Raw genomic sequence first — 20138 nt, 5'->3', positions numbered from 1 at the left:
TAAAAATAAATCATATTTGCAAAAAAACAAAAACAAAACACATATACAGGTGTTGGTCATATAATTAGAATATCATCAAAAATACCATTTGGTCTCTGCAGCCTAATATTTTTGACTTGAAAACACTGGCCTTTTTCTTTATAAGCACTTTATATAGCACTTATCCATACACTATTACAAACAGTTTACAGTTTTTTTTTTTTTGAAGCATTAATGGGCAAAACATTTCTCTACACCAATAACTGCAAATCTATATAATATAAAATGGTTTACTTTAAGGCTAAACCCTTATAGCAGCATGATGAACAAAAATGTTTGCAGTTTATGGTAAAAACAAAGGGGAGATGCAGTATTACTAGAAAATTTAGCAGTAAAATGAAAACACATTAAAGTAATGTAATAAAAGTTACTTTTACTGTGTAGAGGAAGAATGAACTTTAAACATGGGACAGTATATACATACCTAATATTGTACAGTGTATTATGAAATTGTGTTTCAAATCACATCTTTAATAGTTAGAAATTATTATATGAGAGGTAAATACATTGTGATAAATCTGAATATACAGTATAGAACATATAGGTCTCTGGTAATATGATCAAAAAAGCAGCTTAATTTTTTATTAGCTTTCTAAATGTATGAAAAGTGAAGGCAAATATTTCAATGCCATCACATCAAAAGATTTTTTCTTTTATCTGTCTTGGCACAAAAGGTGTCATTAATAGTGCAAGTTTAATTATCAAATTAAAGCAACACAAAAAGAAGCCTTCTAAATATCCTTCAATATAATTTGCACTAGTGCGTAACATTAAAGATAATAAAGAGAACACTTGACATTATGATTTATACATTTCATCATGTATAAAGATAAAATCCTTCATTATTTTGGTTTCCAATTACCACAGGGAATTTCAGTAATATGACTAAGGATGTCAAAAACCGTAACATTTTATACAAATAAAATTTACTGCGAGTCTTCCTAAAACAAACAACATGACACTAATAAACAGTAAGAACAAACAATTTTTCAGAATGAACCAGTTTTAGCACAACAATACTAAAGGAACTTTTGGTTGAAAAATCTTTACACGGACTGCTTTATTAGACTTTCAACCCTGTATATCTCATCAACCAATGCAAAAACACACCTGACATCACTTTTTGTTGAAAACAGCAGCACTCACACCATTTGTATCCTTCATGTCCAAACCACCAAAATTCTAATCGAGTGTATGCAAAACCACATTTTCCCCCACAGTCGTTCTTTAACAGGCTTTAACAGTTGGTGGTCTGAAGTGGGGTTTCAGTTAGAATAGACGTGATGCTTTTTGGGTCTAAGAAACTCTCCTCTTCTTCAGAACTCAAGGTGCTTCCCAGAGCTGGGCGTCGTGACTGTTGAACCTTCCTCCTATCAAACCATCACACACATTATAGTAGACAGACCAGTCTCAGCAGTTTAGGACTGTAAGTGCAGCCTCTAGTGGCCAGAATGTTAATAAAAAACAACTATTAAAAATGTTCATTCAAATAAACTGAGTCCTAAATACACTTGATATCAATGGTGACATATCTTGCTAAAAGTAGCACACTACATTTACATTAGCTCAGACGTTTTCAAGCTTTTTCACATCATGCACTTATGACATAAACCTGATTCCAAAAAAGTTGGGACACTGTACAAATTGTGACTAAAAACAGAATGCAATGATATTTTATTCAGAATACAACATAGATGACATATCAAATGTTTAAACTCAGAAAATTTATCATTTTAAGGGAAAAATAAGTTGATTTTAAATTTCATGGCATCAACACGTCTCAAAAAATGACAAGGCCATGTTTACCACTCTGTGTCATCCCCTCTTCTTTTTATAACAGTCTGCAATCGTCTGGGAACTGAGGAGACAAGTTGCTCAAGTTTAGGAATAGGAATGTTGTCCCATTCTTGTCTAATACAGGCTTTTAATTGCTCGACTGTCTTGTTGCAACATCCTCTTTATGATGCGCCAAATGTTTCCTATGGGTTAAAAATCTGGACTGCAGGCTGATAATTTTAGTACCCGCATCCTCCTTCTACGCAGCCATGATGTTGTAATTGATGCAGCATGTGGTCTGGCATTGTCATGTTGGAAAATGCAAGGTCTTCCCTGAAAGAGACGATGTCTGGATGGGAGCACTTGTTGTTCTAGAACTTGGATATATATTTCAGCATTGATGGTGCCTTTCCAGATGTGTAAGCTGTCCATGCCACACACACTCATGCAACCCCATACCATCAGAGATACAGGCTTCTGAACTGAGCGCTGATAACAGCTTGGGTTGTCCTTGTCCTCTTTAGTCCGGATGACATGGCGTCCCAGTTTTCCAAAAAGGACTTAAAATTTTGATTCGTCTGACCACAGAACAGTTTTTCACTTTGCCACAGTCCATTTTAAATTAGCCTTGGCCCAGAGAAAACCCCTGCATTTCTGCATCATGTTTAGATATGGCTTCTTTTTTGACCTATAGAGTTTCAGCCAGCAATGGTATTGTGATTTCCATTACAGTAGCATTCCTGTATGTAATGCAGTGCCGTCTAAGGGCCAGAAGATCACGGGCATCCAGTATGGTTTTCCGGCCATGACCCTTACACACAGAGACTGTTCCAGATTCTCTGAATCTTTGGATGATATTATGCACTGTAGATGATGAGAACTTCAAACTCTTTGCAACTATTCTCTGTGAAACTCCTTTCTGATATTGCTCCACTATTTTTCACTGCAGCATTTGGAGAATTGGTGATCCTCTGCCTATCTTGACTTCTGCGAGACCCTGCCACTCTGAGAGGCTCTTTTTATACCCAATTATACCTAATAAGTTGCAAATTGGTCCTCCAGCTGTTCCTTATCTGTACATTTAACTTTTCCGGCCTCTTATTGCTACCTGTCCCAGCTTTTTCGGAATGTGTAGCTCTCATGAAATCCAAAATGAGCCAATATTTGGCATGACATTTCAAAATGTCTCACTTTCAACATTTGATACGTTATCTATATTCTATTGTGAATAAAATATAAATTTATGAGATTTGTTTTTTAAATTATTACATTCCTTTTTTTACTCACAATTTTTAAAGTGTCCTAACTTTTTTGAAATCGGTTTGTATATCTTCTAAAAATAAATATAATATATTTATACAGTATTCTTAATGATCTGATATGGATATTTGATAGAAAACTCACTTGAGCTCGTTCTCCAGTGAGTTGACTTTGACCTGCAGTGCCTCCTGCAGCTGCCGCTGTTCCTCAAGATCCCGCAGAACCTTCCTCCTGACGCCCTCCAGACGCTCCACCTCCCCCTCGCTCTCATCCAGCTGCCGCTTCAGAGCCTTCACTCGCAGAGACAGCTGGAGAGACACAAACACACACAGCTACGTCTATACATTTACAGGAATGGTAATTAACATCAATAAAAAAAATTATCTTTCTAGTTTGTAGTACATACCCTACATGAAAAGTACATGCATCTTTAAATGTGTGTGCGCTTGCCTGGTCTCTCTGTTCAGCATGTTGACTTCGCTCCTGGTCCAGGGTGGCCGTCACATCCTTAAGTTTCCTGTCCAGTCTCCTCTGAGCTGCTACAATGGTGTTTTTCTCTCTAAATGCACAAAACACAATGGATACATGGATGCTTTATCTATTAATATCCAGTTATGTGCTGATTGTGTTTGTGCTTGTCCAATTCTGTACTTCTCTTCACTACGCAAACGGTCCTCTAGCTCCTGAATCTTGTTTTCTAGCATAGTGACTCCAGCAGAGGGACGAGTCTGAGAGCCCATATCAGCAATACGAGACTTTAACTCCTTCACCTGAGCGACCAAGAGAGATAAAAGATGAAATATAGAGACAGAATGAAGGATTTAAATATACATACATACATATAAATGTGTGTGTGAGTGTGTGTGTGTATAGATAGATAGATAGATAAATCAATGTTTGCTAAAGCAATTATAAATGATCTTATTTTAGAACCAAGTCTATTAGAAAGGTATCTGTGTGTACCTGTCTCTCTAGTGCGCTCTTATCCATCTCAAGATCATGCCTGGCTGAACGTTCCTGCATCAGTTCAGAACGGAGCTGATCCACCTAGAAATTTTTTTAAATCAATATCCTTGCTTGTGTATAGCTTGTGCTTGCAGACATAAATATAAATATGACAAATAAAAAGCAGCCTTTAACTACTGTGCGTCTGTGTACCTGCTCTCGACTGCGAGTGGCGCGTTCATTTAGTAGTTCTGCACCAGTCTTCTCCTCATCCAACTCGATCTCTAATGTCTTCACTTTGTCCTGTCACATTTTTATGAAGTTAAAAAATACATTAACAAACATCACTGAAACGAGCCTATGACCATCTCCCTGTTCTTCTTTCCCCTTACTCTTGATCACATTGACATTCAGTAAAGCCCCTAAAAAGAGACATTTGGTTTCACTCAAAAGTCCAGGTGCCAAACATACACAGTTACCTCTATGAGACGGATCTCTCTGTTGCGGTCCGTCTGTGAGCTTCTCTCCGTCTCCAGCTCATTCTCCAGGTGTTTGAGACGGCTGCTCAGCAGCTCTTTATCCAGCTGAGCGCTGTCCCTCTCCTCTGAGCATGACAGCAGTTCTTTCTTCAGACGGGACACCTGAGAAACACAGAACAAAGCACTGAGTATCTTATCTATGATGTGATTGAGTTCTGAACTGAAAGGTTGTAAGTTCAAACCAGAGGCAGATCAAAGGACCAGTGGACACAAATGTCCAGTCAATAACAATAGATGTAAATGTGCTGATGGATAGGAGCAATGGGAATATTCTCACAGACAGTGTCTTAATTTTCATGTAGGATGTAACTAGAATTACTGCTTTTTGCATTATAAACACCATGTTGCACGGTCTCACCTCCTCCTGGGTGGTCTTTAAGAGGGCCTGTGCTCTCTGTTGCTCAACCAGCCTGTCCTTACTGAGTCTCTGAGCATCCTGCAGCTCTCTACGAGAACGATCTCGGAATTCATCCAACTGAGACTGAAGAACCTGCACCGACTGACGGGAATCTCCCATCATAGTCTCCACCTGACAGCAAGAAATGAAGAACATACGAAACTATTACAATATTTATATTTCAAATAAATTCTGTTAAAGCTTCTATTCAAAAAAAAATCCTGAAAAAAATCTATCACAGTTTCCACAAAAAATATTAAGCAGCACAAGTATTTTCAACATAAGAATGGGAAATGTTTCTGCTCAGCAAATCAGCACATTAAAATGATTTGACACCGAATACTTGAGTAATGACGCATCACAGGAATAAACTACATATACATACATACATATATATGTGTGTGTGGGGGGGGGGCATGTTTTTGTGACATATCAGGACACAACTTTGTATAATGACATGGGTATGACACAGGTATTAAGAGGACAAGGGAATATTGTTGCGCTCAGATGAAAGCTAGTTGTAAGTCCAGGTGCGTGAAAACCAGTAAAATGTAGAAGAGACTGTAGATGGTTCGCACTCTGAAAGACTAGACAAAGTCTTTGACAAAAATAATCAATCATTTATTTAGAGCAAGAGCAGACGCTTCAGCCATCCAGCTATTCTCAATGCTCATCTGACACAGGTATTACAAGGAGAGGGTGACTTATGAGGACATAACCCATGTCCCCATTTTTCAAAACGCTTATAAATCATACAGAATGAGGATTTTTTGAGAAAGTAAAAATGCACAAAGTTTCCTGTGAGGGTTAGGTGTAGGGGTATGGTTGGTGAAGGGCGATAGAATATACAGTTTCTACAGTATAAAAACCATTACACCTATGGGATGTCCCCACTTTTCACAAAAACAAACATGTGTGTGTGTGTGTGTGTGTGTGTGTGTGTGTGTGTGTGTGTGTAGAAAACAGCTATTATCATTTGTAATGATTTCACAATATTGCTGTTTTTACTGTATTTATGATCAAATAAATGCAACCTTGGTGGACATACAAGTATTTTGTACAAACCCCAAACTTTTGGACAGTAGTGCATGTATACATAAAAGAAAAATAATAAACATAATAAATAGAAGCATTTTTTCAACGGAGCAAAAACCACACATTCACCTCCTTATTGATCTTCTCCAGTGCTCGGTCCAGCAGCCTCTTCTGCTCCTCCAGATCGCTCTTGCCACGTCTCAGCGCTTCTCTCTCTCTCTCCCTCTCCTCCAACCGTCTGCTGAGCTCCTCTTTCTCCTGACCCAGTCGTGAAGCTGCACGCCGGGACTCCTCCAGCTGGTTCCTCAGGCTCCGGTTCTCGTCCTCCAGAACATCTGAGAAGCTGTCAGAAACACTGGATTGCAGGCTTGTCTGGAAATGAAGAGGAAAAGAGGGTTAAAAGAAAATGCACTAAAATGTACATAGAAGACTAAACTAAAGCAGAAGAGATAAATGGTTATGCCAATCATTTTAAAGCAAAATGCTTAAATGCAAAAGGCTAGTTTGGATTTTTAGGGATGTTTTACCATGCGTGCTATTCTCTCTCTTAAGCGAGCATTGGCCTCTTGAAGTTCTAGTTTGCTTTCTTGAGATTGCTCTGATGTGGAGGGCTACACAAACAGGAAGTAAATAGAATAAGGGAACAAATATCGCATTTACAGTACTTTTTCTTCTCCTCAGTAAAGTGAAAAAAAATCCAATACATCAGAACAGATTTCCTCTTTAAAATTCAGCATATCAAGCGAGATCAATGAGATTTAGCGTGGGTGGCGTTTCCTAAATATGTCGGGTTAAGACAAAAACAGATATGGATGCACCCTGTTAGGTTTTAATTATCATCGTTTCTAGAATTACCTGTTGTGATTTCTCCAGTAGTTTTGCAAGTTCCTCTTTGTCTTTCTTAGACTGGTCTAGGAGTCTGTCAATCTCTGCCTTCAGCTCCATCTCTCGATTCTCATTGGCTCTTGATACTGATTTAAGCTCCTCTTCCCTTTTTGCTGCCTCTGCTTTCTGTTTTTCCACTTCTGAAAGAGCTTTCTTCAAATCATCCTGGCACTGCTGCAAAATGCAAAGTAACTTTAATACCAGGTTAAAAAACATATCCATGTCTTAAAATTCAGCATTCACAGTGCACAGTTAGGTGCACAGTAAATCTTTTTGAACCAAAAACGACTTCTATTTGTATCTTACCTTCATTAAACAGTTTGAATCAGTTTCATCAGTCTGTTTCTTAACTGCGAGCAGCTTCTCTTCCAGTTCCTCCTTCTCCTGCTGAGCCTGCAGAAGCCTGTCCAGCGAGACAAACACTAATTAAAACACACCGACACACAATATCACATTCAAAGTTAGTGCAGCTATCCACTACAATGATTTCATCCAGTAGAAGAATCAACATCCGATAGAAAGATCTGTGTTATTTCAGGATCAGGAACAGAACTGAAACGATTTGATCAAGATTCATTTGTCGTTAATTTGGATCTACTGCACAAGAACATTCGACATATTAATAGAAGTACTATGTTACTGTATTTGATGCATCAGCTCAGACAGTAAGATTAAAGGATTTAATTAATTTCTGATTTTTGTTTTTCTAACCCTAACTTGCAGCCAAATTGAAACCAGGATAATAGATTCTAGTTTAGGGTGCCAGATTTTACACTAAAACACTGCATCAATCATGGTTAACTAATAAATAATTTTTCTGCCAGAGGTGTCAGTAGTCGTGCATCTACAGGACTCTGTCTCACTTTTGAAATGCGCTGCACTGCCCCGGTCTGGCAGACAAGAACCAGAAGTGAACACATGCAACAGAAAGACGACATAAACACTGAACAAACACAACAGACATGTACACATGAAATGCAGACTAAATAAAAAAAATATCCATAAAACGGATAATAAAACCTGTGGGACAAGATTATGAGATTTAATTTGAGTCAAAATCTGCTCTAAAAAACTCAAAAGTCCTTTAAAACATCCCTGTTCTCATCATCCAATACCACTCAGAAGTATGTTTTAAAAAAAACATTTTTTTAAAGAAATGTACACTTTATATTCAGCAAAAGTCAAGTCAAATGACTGTGAAGTCCATTATAAAAATAAAATAAAAAATACTGTTCTTTTGAACTTTCTATTCAAAGTCATGTGGTTTTCAAAAGTGCTAATAAGAAAGTTTTCTTGAGCATCAAATCAGCATGTTAGAATGATTTCTGATTGATCATGTGACACTGAAGACTGTGGTTTGCACTGAATATTGCACTGAATATCATTAAAAATAAAAGTGCAGTCTCAAATGTGTGTGTGAACTGGATGCATGAAAATAACAAGTAGCACAAAGTTTGAAGTAGCACATCAGGCCATTTAAATGTCTAAAGGACCCTTTAGCCTACAAAATTCTAGCCAAACATTCATCATACTTACTGAAGTCCTCAAGATAACACTGAAAGTTAACACAGGGTGTTGGTCACAAGGTTGTTTGGATATGATCACAGATGAGTCTCTTAACTCCTTAGACAAATATGGACTTCAACATTGGAACAACGATTAAGGTGGCTTAGATATGAACATATGTTGCTAGAATACTGTAATTTAACAACTCTGGTGGTTATTACCCATAGTGGCTGTTCCTAATGCTGGATGCCCGAACGTTATTGGTGGGCTTCACTGCTCATCTACATAAAATTAAACACTTCCAAACTTTGACATCGGACCCATCCACATCACATCAACAATGGCCACGGTCACCCATTTTATTGGGATTCAGCAAAATTTTGGCCACATAAATATTTAAAAACTTGATGTTTTATGTGACACAGCTTACTCTTGGTTGGTGGAGTTAAGCTGCTTCTTCCATTGGTCGCTCTGCTCTTTGTACCCCTCCAGCTCCTCCTCCAGAGCCAGGATGGAGGCGTTCACCTTCTGACGCTCCTCCTCGATCTCCAGCTGAGACTGCGGAGAAGACCCGAGAAAAAAAGGCATCAATGAAAATTTCAATTCTGTACTTTGCACCCATTCAAGATGCAAGATGTTTGGACAACAAAACGGATTACACATCTTGAATCGATCCAGCCTAGGCATCAGGCATGATGTGAGAAGTGACATTTCTCTTACATGTTAATGGAACGTGAGAGACACAGACATGTTCATGTTCACCTGTGAGACAGTCTCCATGCTGTGACGCAGGGCATCCATGTCTTGACTGTACTGCTCTCTCAGGGCCTCTATCTCTTTATCGTGGGACTCCACCTCATCCTTCAGGGCTCCTTTCAGAGCTGTGAGCTCTCGCTCTCTCTGCCTCAGTGTGTCCTCCAGTTTCTGCTTCAGCATCAGAGACTCTGACAGCTCTGCCTGCACCGTCATCAAGTCCTGCAGAGAAAAACAGTGTTTAAGGGAAATATGTATGCAACATAAATGTACTCAACTAAAATGTTAAATGTTTTTTCTAAATGGATAAGTTGGAGCAACTTTGGGTGGCAGAGTGGCGAATATTTGGTCACTTCATAATTGTAGTGTGCATCTGTGTAAGCACATGCTAAAGAGTGTGACGCGATGATCATTGTACACCATTACAAACATATCTGTTGAGTGCATGTTAGAGGTCTTAGAGAATCCACACAACAGTGTTTAAAATGCTAGGAGGAAATGCTGGTATCGTCACATTTTTTAACTTTCAGTACCGACATCGATACTTTAGACACCACCAATGTGTGTAGATACAGTGTATCTAACATTGCATACCTTGGTAATTTGATTACCTGGAGTTTGTGTTTATTTACACTTTAAACAATGAATAATACACTTAGTAATTCACACATCTTGGTGCAATATGTTGTTAGGTATTTAAAGCATTAAGAAGGCTGAGTAAGGGTCAATAATGGCAGACACCACAATGATTTTGTATGTTGTTTGTTTGTGTGCATACTAGTGGCATTGTGTCGGACTGATGTGAGTTTTCCAGCGTTCGCCGGAGCTCCTCCTGGAGCTGAGCTAGCTGATCCTCCTGCTGCCGTAAGCGAGACTCCGCTGCCTCTCGATCCATACGCAGCTCCACCATTCTGAACACAGAAGGAACGTATTAGACAAGGTTATATATTCTGTTGGAAATGCACATTTGCTTTATGTTTTGATGTTAATAATGCAAACAGAGACTCACTGGTCCTGGTTTTCCTGCAGTTCTCTCTTGGCCTTGTCCAGGAGTTGCTGTAATTGTGTGTTTTTGTTGAACACCTGCTCAAGTTCAGTCTTCATATTGCTGTCAGTCACTAAGATCTGCGGGCCGTGTGAAGCACAAAACCCCAATGAGTTTTAACAGTTAATGTAGTGATCCGGCTTTGAAACAAATAAAGCTTTATTGATAGCATTCTGTTGATTAGCAAAGAAAATTCACTTACACTAATGCATTTACAATAGAAGTCTATGGGTTTAAAAGCAGAAACGGAAGCAGAAGTTCATATTTTCATCAAAGCACTTGTGTCAAAATGTGTGTCTTATGATCTTTTAAGTTATTTAAATCATCCTTGTAGTGGCGGCAGGGCTACTGTTCAAGGCAGCTAAACAGGCTTTACATACCTGACGTAAATCCCGTAAAAACTCCTTCCTGGTATCTTACGTGGATTATTTGAAAGTTACAGGGTTTCCTGACTTAACATGGTTATGTCAGGAATTAAAAGACTGAATAACTTTCCACAGACAAGATTTGTAAGTGATTTTATCACACAGTGTCATGTCAACACGTAGTCAACTGGAAACCACCAGAACTAAGCGATTATCCAACTTATATGGTAAGCGTCAAGTAAAATAAAATGATTTTGCAAGTTTTCACAAACTGGGGGATATGAAGAGGACCTGAAAAAATAAAAGTTGAACTACTGTGCTAGAACCATATAAGGATTGGTTTCTATTTTATTAATTAAACTATTAAACAAAAGTCTTTCAATATGCCACCATTGAGCCTTATACAACCAGAACACATGAAGCTTAGTTCATACAAGTTGCAGCCCCAAAACAAACATGCATATTTCTACAAGGAGGATGATCGGTGTTATCTTGGAGCTATACATTCATCTCACAGCAGCAATTTAGCTTCAGATATCCCCTCCAGAATCACTACATCCTGTCTTAGCCATCGTATCTACTCTACACTAGTCATTCTTACTGTCAATCAAATGATTCGTTTCTGAATGACTCCTGTCCTGATACAGATACGCTTTAAATTAATTATCTTATAAGTGCACATGGCTGATCTTAATTTAATGAGGAAACATAAAGCTAATTATTAGATCTGAAACATACACACACTGCCAGCAGGCAGCTATCTGCTGCTCAAATAACCCAGTCCTCTAGGATATCCCATCAGACCATTCAACTGCTGTTGTCATCATTATAAATGACCACACATGGCTACCAGCAGGTCATTTGAACTGACCTCTTGTGTTGCAGGATCTAGTCTTCTTGAATAAACAAATAACACATATATATAAAATATAATCTTGTGATAGCAAAGCTGAATTTCCTGCATCATTACTCCAGTCTTCAGTGTCACATGACCCTTCCGAAATCATTTTATTATGCTTATTTGGTGCTCATGAATTTTTTTTATTACCATCAATTTGAATATTTTTTGTGGAAATCGGGATACATTTCTTTTTCAGGACTAATTTTGAGCATTTGTTTGAGATAGAAAACTTTTATGACATAAAAAATTGTAATATGATAACATTAATAATGTCTTTACTGTCCAAACATTTTAACAGCAGTGTATAATCACCGTCTAAACACTGTCATAGATCTCCAAGTGTCTGACAGGGTTTACTCCATGCTAATGAGCTTAATTAACAACAGTTACAACGTCTCCCGGAGATACTGCCCACCACAACAACAACAACAGAGTTTATCATGCATGGACGAGCACTCAGTGGGATATGACAGCGGAAGAGGCAGTACAACAAGTGTCCATTAAAACCATTAACCCAAACAGACATAGTGAGGGTCCCCAGGTTGAGGGGAAACCCTCCCTCACAGGCTTCCATTTCCAGTGTAACTTAATTATTGATGGAACCACGCGGCCTTAATCAGCTTTCCTTGTTGAGACGACGGTTGCCAAGAGACCGCAGGAGGATATTTCACATGCAGGAAGCTTATGCAAACACGTAGGCTAACAATGTTATACAGACACGCACGGCCGTGCATGCGTTTACTTACAAGATGATACAGATACTCCATATTTAAAGAGATATTCGCCCAAAAAATGAAAAGGATTTACATACTTGCATTTTTTTTCTAAAGCTGAATGATTTTCATTTTTCTCATGAAAACACAAAAGGTGCATTTTTTTCAGTCCATATATTCTGGTGTTACTATGACAAATGGATCTGTCCAATCCACGAACGAACAAATTGATTTTGTGGCCTGGATCAATGTTCACAGATAAGATCAAATTCAAAAGCATGATTCAATAAATTAGACAATCGACATTTTCGAGAAAAAACAGCTGAATAGCCTATCAAATGATTTCAGCCAACTGAAATATAGCATATATGGACCGCTTTCATGGTGCTTTTTTATTATCATTTTGGAGCTTGACAGGCCGAGTTAATATTTAAACTGAATAAATTATTACTTAGGCCAGGATTTTCCTCAAAACAATGAATATTGTGTTCCGTAAAACAAATAAATGTATATGGGATTGTAACAACATGAGGATGAATAAATGAAAAACAGAATAACATTTTTGGAATACTGCCCCTCTAAATAAACCCTCATATTAGCTGACCTACTCTCTTTAAAATACATGACCATAATGATTATTGTCCATTTTAAACAAGCACGCTCATTTCTTCACAAAGATACAGTCTTTGTCTTTCGCTGTTATCTCAAAATATCTTTCTCGGTAACAATCTCTTTCAAAACACATGCACGCTCACAATCATGCAAAACAGGGACCGATACGCAAACTATGGGCACACACACACACACACACACACTCACTAGTTTCCTCATTCAGCAGACACTGCTGAGCGCCATTCACTGCTGGGAAATGCAAACTGATTTATTGAATACAAGCGTGCTTACCTTCACCCCACAGAACCCTTCATGAATGAGGCTGGCTTTGTGCTTGATAGCTGACTCACTCTCAATAGACCTAGTGTTAGAATGAGCCAGAGACAGACTAGATTATGGCATGTTCTTAAGAAAATATAAGAGGTGTATGGCTACTAGGGTGTTTTGAGTGGTTTTAAATCATGTTTACATGGTATTCTGGTTGGATGCTTGTGCATTATAACAGTGCATGGTTACTATCTGTGGAGTATAAGCTTACAAAAAAAAATATGATTTATCTCTCGACTCACTCTTCCAATATTACAGCTGTTATCAGTAATATCAGCCTGTTAAAAAGTAGTATAATGTTTGTCTTGCACTTCACCAACTGGATATATTGTGAAATACATTTATAGTCAACTGTGAGTGTCCGTAAAATAAGAGCATTATCATACCCTTCTTTAAGTATGTTGTAAATAGCTTGTTTGGTCTGGGCATCCTCTCCATTTCCGTCCTCTGAACTCGTGGTCTGGCTCTTTATGAGGTCAGGGGTCACCTGGAAAAAGACAGGAGCATTATTTTTGAAATACCATACATAAAACTGTCCCTTCTAATTAAACAACATTACTGAAATAGGTGTTCAGAGAAGTAAGGCGATCAAAAAATATATATGTTAGCCGATAAAAAAAATGTTGACCAAAGGTGTATAGAGGACTACATCCTCTCAAAAAAAAAAACACCTTCCAAAAGCATGTTTGTCATCTCAGTGGCACAGCAATCCCATATGTACAAAATGATTAACAAGCAGAGAGCATTTTTTAACTAGATAAACTTTATGATTAGCTGGGAAAACGTTTACAGACTTTTTAAGCATATGCTATTTTTAAAAAAAAATCACCTTTATGGTTACACTGAAAAAGACAAGCAAGAAGAAGAACAATATCTTGAGGACTCACTGGTTTCTTTGGTACAGCAGGTGGTGTCTCTTTGGGTACAAAGAGCTTTGGTGATTGGCTGAAGGTGAGGGGTTGGGAATTGGAGATAGCAGCCACTTTAGCCACAGAGGGGGAGTCTCGTCCTAGACTGCCAGTTGATGGTTTCGGTGAGCTGAGTTTGGGCAATGTAGCTGGAGTGATAGGAGCATAGGGGTTTATCGTTGGTGAAGTTGGAGGGGGCTCAAATGTAGGTTTGTTGAGGGCATCCACACTGTGAGATCTAACCTGGCTATCAAGACGAAGCCGAGTTCGGGGTTCTGAGTTTGAAATATCACCAGTACTACCACCACCAAACCGGCTAATGAGTTTATTAATGGGAGCCAGTGACTTTGTGTCTATAGCTGGGGCTTGGTCATCATTCAATGAGGCTTCTTTTAGCCCTGTCCCATTTATACTACTCCCAATACCATTCTGCCTGACCTTCCTAAGACCTGCTTCGTTAAAACTATCATCATCCTTTTTGTCCAACTTGGGAGCCGAAGCAGAAGGGGTGAGGTGTTCTGTAGACCTGGCCTCGGCTTCTCTTTGAGTCCCTGCCTGTCCGTCACCAGGTGGCCTCCTTAAGGGGCTCCCAAAATCCTCATCTGGACAGCTAGGTTGGTCAGCCAGGATATAAGACCCCTGGGGAGTCTGAGCCCCTTCCCTTTGTCCCAGAAGCAGGGTGTTGTAAGGGGAAGTTTGAGAGACAATTGGGGCTGAGCTCTGGATTTGTGGTTGAGTCTTCAGCTGTACCCCATAAGAGTCCCCCTTTTCTCCATCCTTGAGCACCACATACGGCTGTCCTGAAATGCCTTGCACCCGCACAGCTACTCCATACTTAGACGGTGAAGAAGTCCCATTGTTGACGCCACCAACTCCACCAGCCAGTCGACTCCTGTCTGGGAACACCCCGTCATCCAAATCTTTGATGAAGCGAATCTGGACACCATAGTCCAGAGGGGGCTTCCTGTCTGCTGAGAGGGAGCTCATTGTGACCCGCTGAGGTAACAAGACAAAGAATTTAATAAATCATTGCACTAGCCCATTTAGAGACTAAACTAAAAGGCTAAACTGTTTGGTGGACTATTTGAAGAGCCCAAAGAGGGGACAGATAGATAAAGAAGCCCCAACATGAATTGAACTAAATCAGGGTAGACTCCATATTTACATTTTCAAAGTAAAACAAGGGATAGATTTACTGTCTGATCAAGAGATTCCATCACTTTTAGGTTATGCAGGAAGTCACACTTCATTTTCATAACCAACATTCTCTGCATTTTTTTTTTTGTCTACTGGAAATTCCTTGCAAAGACACTTTTTTTTTCAATGCTAAGTCAGCTGGACAACCTGCCTTTGGTTCTAAAGCTTTACAACCCATTGAACGTACTTGTGATTCATGGCATGGAGTTTAGTGCCCACAAAACATTCACAAGAAATAAAACAAAAAACATCTCAAAGTTGTTATTCTTAACTGAACTAAATCTATTAAAATAGTTTCCGTTAATTGACATAAAACTGAAATTAAACATAATAGAAATACTAGATTAAAGAAATAAACAAAAATTACTGAAATCGCTGAAATGTCGGCTTGGCAACTAAATAAAATAAGCTAGTACCAAAATTAATCAACTAAATCTACTAAAATTAACACAGTGAACACAAAAAACATATTGAATACTACTAATATAGTTTTGTAATGTGGTAGATTTTTTGCAGCCACAATGGCAACCAATTAATTCAAGCATCTTAGCTTTTTCAGAAAAAGATGAAAAATTCAGCATTGGCCTGCAAATATTTTATATGTTTGTGCATACTTAAGACCTATCAGACTTGATTCTGTTTTGCAGATTCCATCTGGGCTCATCTTTCAAACATGTTTTGGACTATTAATACTACAAATTTCCCTAGAGAAGCAGTTTTGTACATGCCACAGGTATCAGGTATCAGCACAGGCATTGAGAGTCTTCTCACATTAGAAAAGAGAAAGATATTGTTTGTCTGTAGCAAACAGGTGTGCGGTAAGAGCAGGTTCTAGCACATTCCACACTGCTTCCTGTCTTCCCGTTTTCCTAGAACACAGTTTCATTACACAGGAGAGCTAACATTATCTCCAAAAACAGCTCATCACTGTGACTGGAACATTCCTTGAATTATATCAAAGCGCCAGATAGCATGTTTGCGTGAACGATCAACGATTTTGACTCTAATCTGCTGATTAACTGAGTTACTGGTGTTTAAACAGATGCATATGTGCTCTATTCTACAAAGCAAGTGATGCAGAAAACATCCCGAGTTATGCAGGGCATCATCTAAATCCTTCATTTTACCACCTCATTATACTGTGTGTGCTGCTAGAAGTCTTGTTCTTCCTACAATCTTTATAAAAGTCAACCATTATACTACACTTGCTATGTGCATGAAGTAGTACATTGCACCATGTGTTTAACACAAACGGAAGTACCGGCATAAACTGTAAAAACTGTGAAGACATTGAGAACTAAAATAACAGGCCACAAACTCGGGTCTATCAATGAACAACTTATTGAAACGGGGGATTTGGTTACATTATAACTGTCAGTGCCTCTGTTGAGCCAATAGGTGTGATTAGCTACTCAAAGTCAGCCATTGTCTTCCTCAAATAGGCAGGATTCCAAGCATTCCTGCGAAATGGAACCCACCATGTGATTTCTCATTGGTTTAAGGAGCAGATTAATTATGTAAAAACTGTACATTTTATAACATACAAGTGACATACTTCTTAGAAAGAAAACCATTTTTTTTAAAGGTACAAATTTGTAAAAACAGGTCTGGATAGTTCTTTGGAAGGGATTCTCAACCTCCACAAGGCACTGGTTCCCACCTGGCATCAGAATGGAGGAATGTTACTAGACTAAATCACCAGTTCTCTGTGCCATCTTCCATTCATGCAGTAAAATTAACAACACAAAAGGTTGCACATAAACTTGACTACTTAGAAGAGTATGTGATGATTGATTTCTTTGTAATAAACCAAATCACCACCCCATTTCTGACCTATTTTATGCAACATTAACATACACATAAATCCAATCAGATAATTTCTAATAATTAGTCTACTAAAATTAAGCCTTTGATTTAGCATGTTAATTAGTGCACATGCTTATCTTTTTATTGATACTCAGTTTTACTGTAAACAGTAATAATAACACCATATTTAAATTAAATAGCATAAAATTCCGGAAACCTTAAGAAATTTTCCACTCCTTTGCAACCCTACATTTATCAAACATAATGTATATTTAAAATTGCGTTTAATTTGAAGTAGTGACAGATTTTTTTTCTTTAACTTCCATTCGAATTTAACCGATGATCAAATATGAAAATAGATTTATTTCCTGTCGACTTTAAAATCAAATGATTCGGATTCACTTTGGTTTTCCGTCAATTCCCTGAAACAGTTTATACCATGGAGAGGAACTTTACACTCAAACCAAGCTTCAAGAAATCGACTTTCAGTTCTGAATGCATGACTTACATAAAAAGCATTACATTATGTCAACCACTCATGTTAATGTGTACACACAAACACTGCATGCATTGCTACAGATCATGAGATCCATCAAATCCAGGTTTATAATAACACATACAGTAACATGACTCATCTCAGCTGCATATTTCACATGGAAATGAAAAACTATCATTGACTTAACTCTACATATTGAGAAAACAACTCTTGATAAAAACCAACTAAACAGATTGGTTATGGTTTTATTTAAGGTTTCCACTCTCTTTGAAATAATTAGTACCCTGAGGGTCCTCGTTTCTGAAATATATTGACTTTAAACCATTAATTGTTTACTTGGCTGGTGCTTCTTTGGGGAAGATGCAATTTATGTCAATAGTGTCAACAGTCTTTAGCCCAAATATAGGCCTAGACATCTAGGCCTTTTTCTTCACTTCCAAATTGTCACCAGATGTTGTCTAATTATATATTATTTCATTTTATTTACATGGGCCCCAAAAAGTAGACTCTTAACCAAGTGGCTACTGTATGTGAGAATCATGCTAGACCATTTTGCAAACCAACTTCTAATTTTTTTTTATGTTTTAATTACATTCCCCCAATTTGTCCTGTGATTATTTTTAGTTGGATATCTGAGACAAATTGTCCTCAAGTTCACACAGGTGTCAGAGCAGAATAAACATGAACATATTCCACAAACTGCTTTTCAAAAATATGAATTTGAATAGCAATAAATAATACTTTTTGTGATTTAAAAAAAAGTGTAATGTGCTCTTTAATATTTAATATTCTACTTTGATGTTTTGTAATTTAATGCAATTACACTCATTTTAGAGTGTTATATCAATAGTTTTTCTTGTTACCTTAAACAGACAATCACAATAATTGAAGCACTTTCCTTACTATCATAAAGCAATATGATAGATTTTGGCTAGTTCTTGTTGACAGAATACAGTAGTTTGATTAACTGCTATACAAGCATATAAACAAAACAACATTCATTTCGAAATCAACACTTTAAATAACCTTTTTTTTTTTTTTTTTAAGTATTCTTAAGTACAATTCAATCAATATGAATATGCATATGCCAATAAGGATCACATTTTTTGTGTACTTATTCATTGGCAATATTTCATTGATTAATTATCTATATTTTATGTGCCAGTTTACTATACTATAAAGGACAGGATAGAATTTGGGTTTGAGGCTATGGTTTACTGTGCCAATTACACTCCACTATGTTGCAGTGTTGGAAATAACCAAGAGCTAAATATTAAATTACACCGAGACAGGAGATTTTTAGAGGAGCTGTTTTTGTCCATAAGTTTCTCTATTCACAGATAAGACTAGAGAGAGATGAGGAAGCACAAGCAAAGGTGCAGAATGAATGAATGTTTTCCTTTTTTTTTCTTTTTTTTGCCAATTTCGTAACACCCACCCAGCAAGTCAGTCAGTATCGGTGGGATCGAAACCAGCATGTTATTTTAATATACAAGGTTAAAAATTCATTACTTATACATTGAAGTGTTTATTGCTACGATTTTGACTGACTGTATAGCTGTGTTGTTCTTTGACTTTGTAAAAGATATAGACAACAAGGTACACCATCACCTATGCGATCAAAACCCCCTTTAAATCATGTTTAAATCATATTTAAAATTCGCATCTTTGTCTATATATAATATACAACAATTATGTTGATCGGTCCTACTGAGATCAACGCAGGTCAAAGTCATACCGACTTTATTGTTTTATAGAGGAGAGACGCCAACCTGGATCCGCACATCTTCTGTGATCCAGCCTGCAGCTTTAGACACAAAGCAACAGGTGTTTCTTTGCTTCGCTCAGCATAACTCCATCGTAATTGTGAATCCATGTGAATATGGATTATAACAAGTGAAAGACACAAACCCGCAGCCATGAACAGCAACAAAAACAAAAAGCCCAAGGCAAATATACACCACTGTGTAAACAATGACATTCCTTCTGCTTACCTGTTTTCCGAAACCTTCAACATTGACCTTCACAAGGCACAAAATAATAAAGAAGCTCCTTTTAAGTTTAGTTTCAATTAAAAACTCCTCGTTGAGACCGAGGATGGACAGTCCATGCAAAACTGTCAGTGCGTTTTTTCCGAACAACCTGTTGACTTTGCATCATCGATCCGCCCCTCCCGAGCGCTTATTGGCTGGAGAGTGGTCCCAAGGCCGGCCGTTTCGAGCACGTGATTGGCTGAGATCCAATGTCAATCAAATACAAATAATTCAGGGCCCGTCCATTAACCAATTTAAGAAACTTGATGCCAATGTTTATCACCGTTAAAATTGAATGTTTTAAAACAACTTAAAATTTAACAACTTAAAAAAAGAAAACTATAATCACATTGTAAAAATAAACTATCAAAATAGCTAAACGTTTATCATAAAGTTATAAGTTTTATTTTTAACGTTCTGTCCTTTTAAGGGTTTAGTTGACAGATTTGTCGGATTAGTAGAATATAATTCCGTGTCAAAAATTGAAATATTATTTTTCTTTTTCATACAAAAACACTAGAACTGCAAAACTAGAACAAATTTGTCTTAATCATTTTCATAATCATTGATCTGAATGATTCAGACATTTGTTCTGCTGCT

General features: G+C 37.6%; 1 protein-coding gene across 4 annotated transcripts; it reads right to left on the bottom strand.

The window, feature by feature from the left end:
- Nucleotides 1-392: 392 nt before the first annotated feature.
- Nucleotides 393-19668, bottom strand: LOC113062207 (cingulin-like). 4 transcript variants are annotated; one of them, XM_026231876.1, is made up of 21 exons: nucleotides 19500-19668; nucleotides 14095-15002; nucleotides 13986-14052; nucleotides 13485-13585; nucleotides 13063-13132; nucleotides 10145-10260; nucleotides 9914-10046; nucleotides 9145-9357; nucleotides 8813-8940; nucleotides 7183-7279; nucleotides 6847-7050; nucleotides 6519-6602; nucleotides 6121-6363; nucleotides 4918-5088; nucleotides 4500-4661; nucleotides 4234-4323; nucleotides 4039-4122; nucleotides 3727-3845; nucleotides 3526-3634; nucleotides 3220-3383; nucleotides 393-1409 (listed from the first exon to the last, which is right to left on the bottom strand). In XM_026231876.1, exons 2-21 carry the CDS (start codon nucleotides 14991-14993, stop codon nucleotides 1277-1279), a joined length of 3387 nt encoding a protein of 1128 aa, XP_026087661.1. In that variant the 5' UTR covers nucleotides 14994-15002; nucleotides 19500-19668; the 3' UTR covers nucleotides 393-1276. The 4 variants fall into 4 exon arrangements, with proteins under 4 accessions (XP_026087661.1, XP_026087659.1, XP_026087660.1 ...); XM_026231874.1 differs by having other exon boundaries at nucleotides 13986-15002; XM_026231875.1 differs by having other exon boundaries at nucleotides 6847-7047; nucleotides 13986-15002.
- Nucleotides 19669-20138: the final 470 nt, after the last annotated feature.

The sequence above is a fragment of the Carassius auratus genome, chromosome 44 (assembly GCF_003368295.1).
Source record: "Carassius auratus strain Wakin chromosome 44, ASM336829v1, whole genome shotgun sequence".
Classification (NCBI taxonomy): Eukaryota; Metazoa; Chordata; class Actinopteri; order Cypriniformes; family Cyprinidae; genus Carassius; species Carassius auratus.
This window is presented reverse-complemented; position numbering and strand designations above follow the sequence as displayed.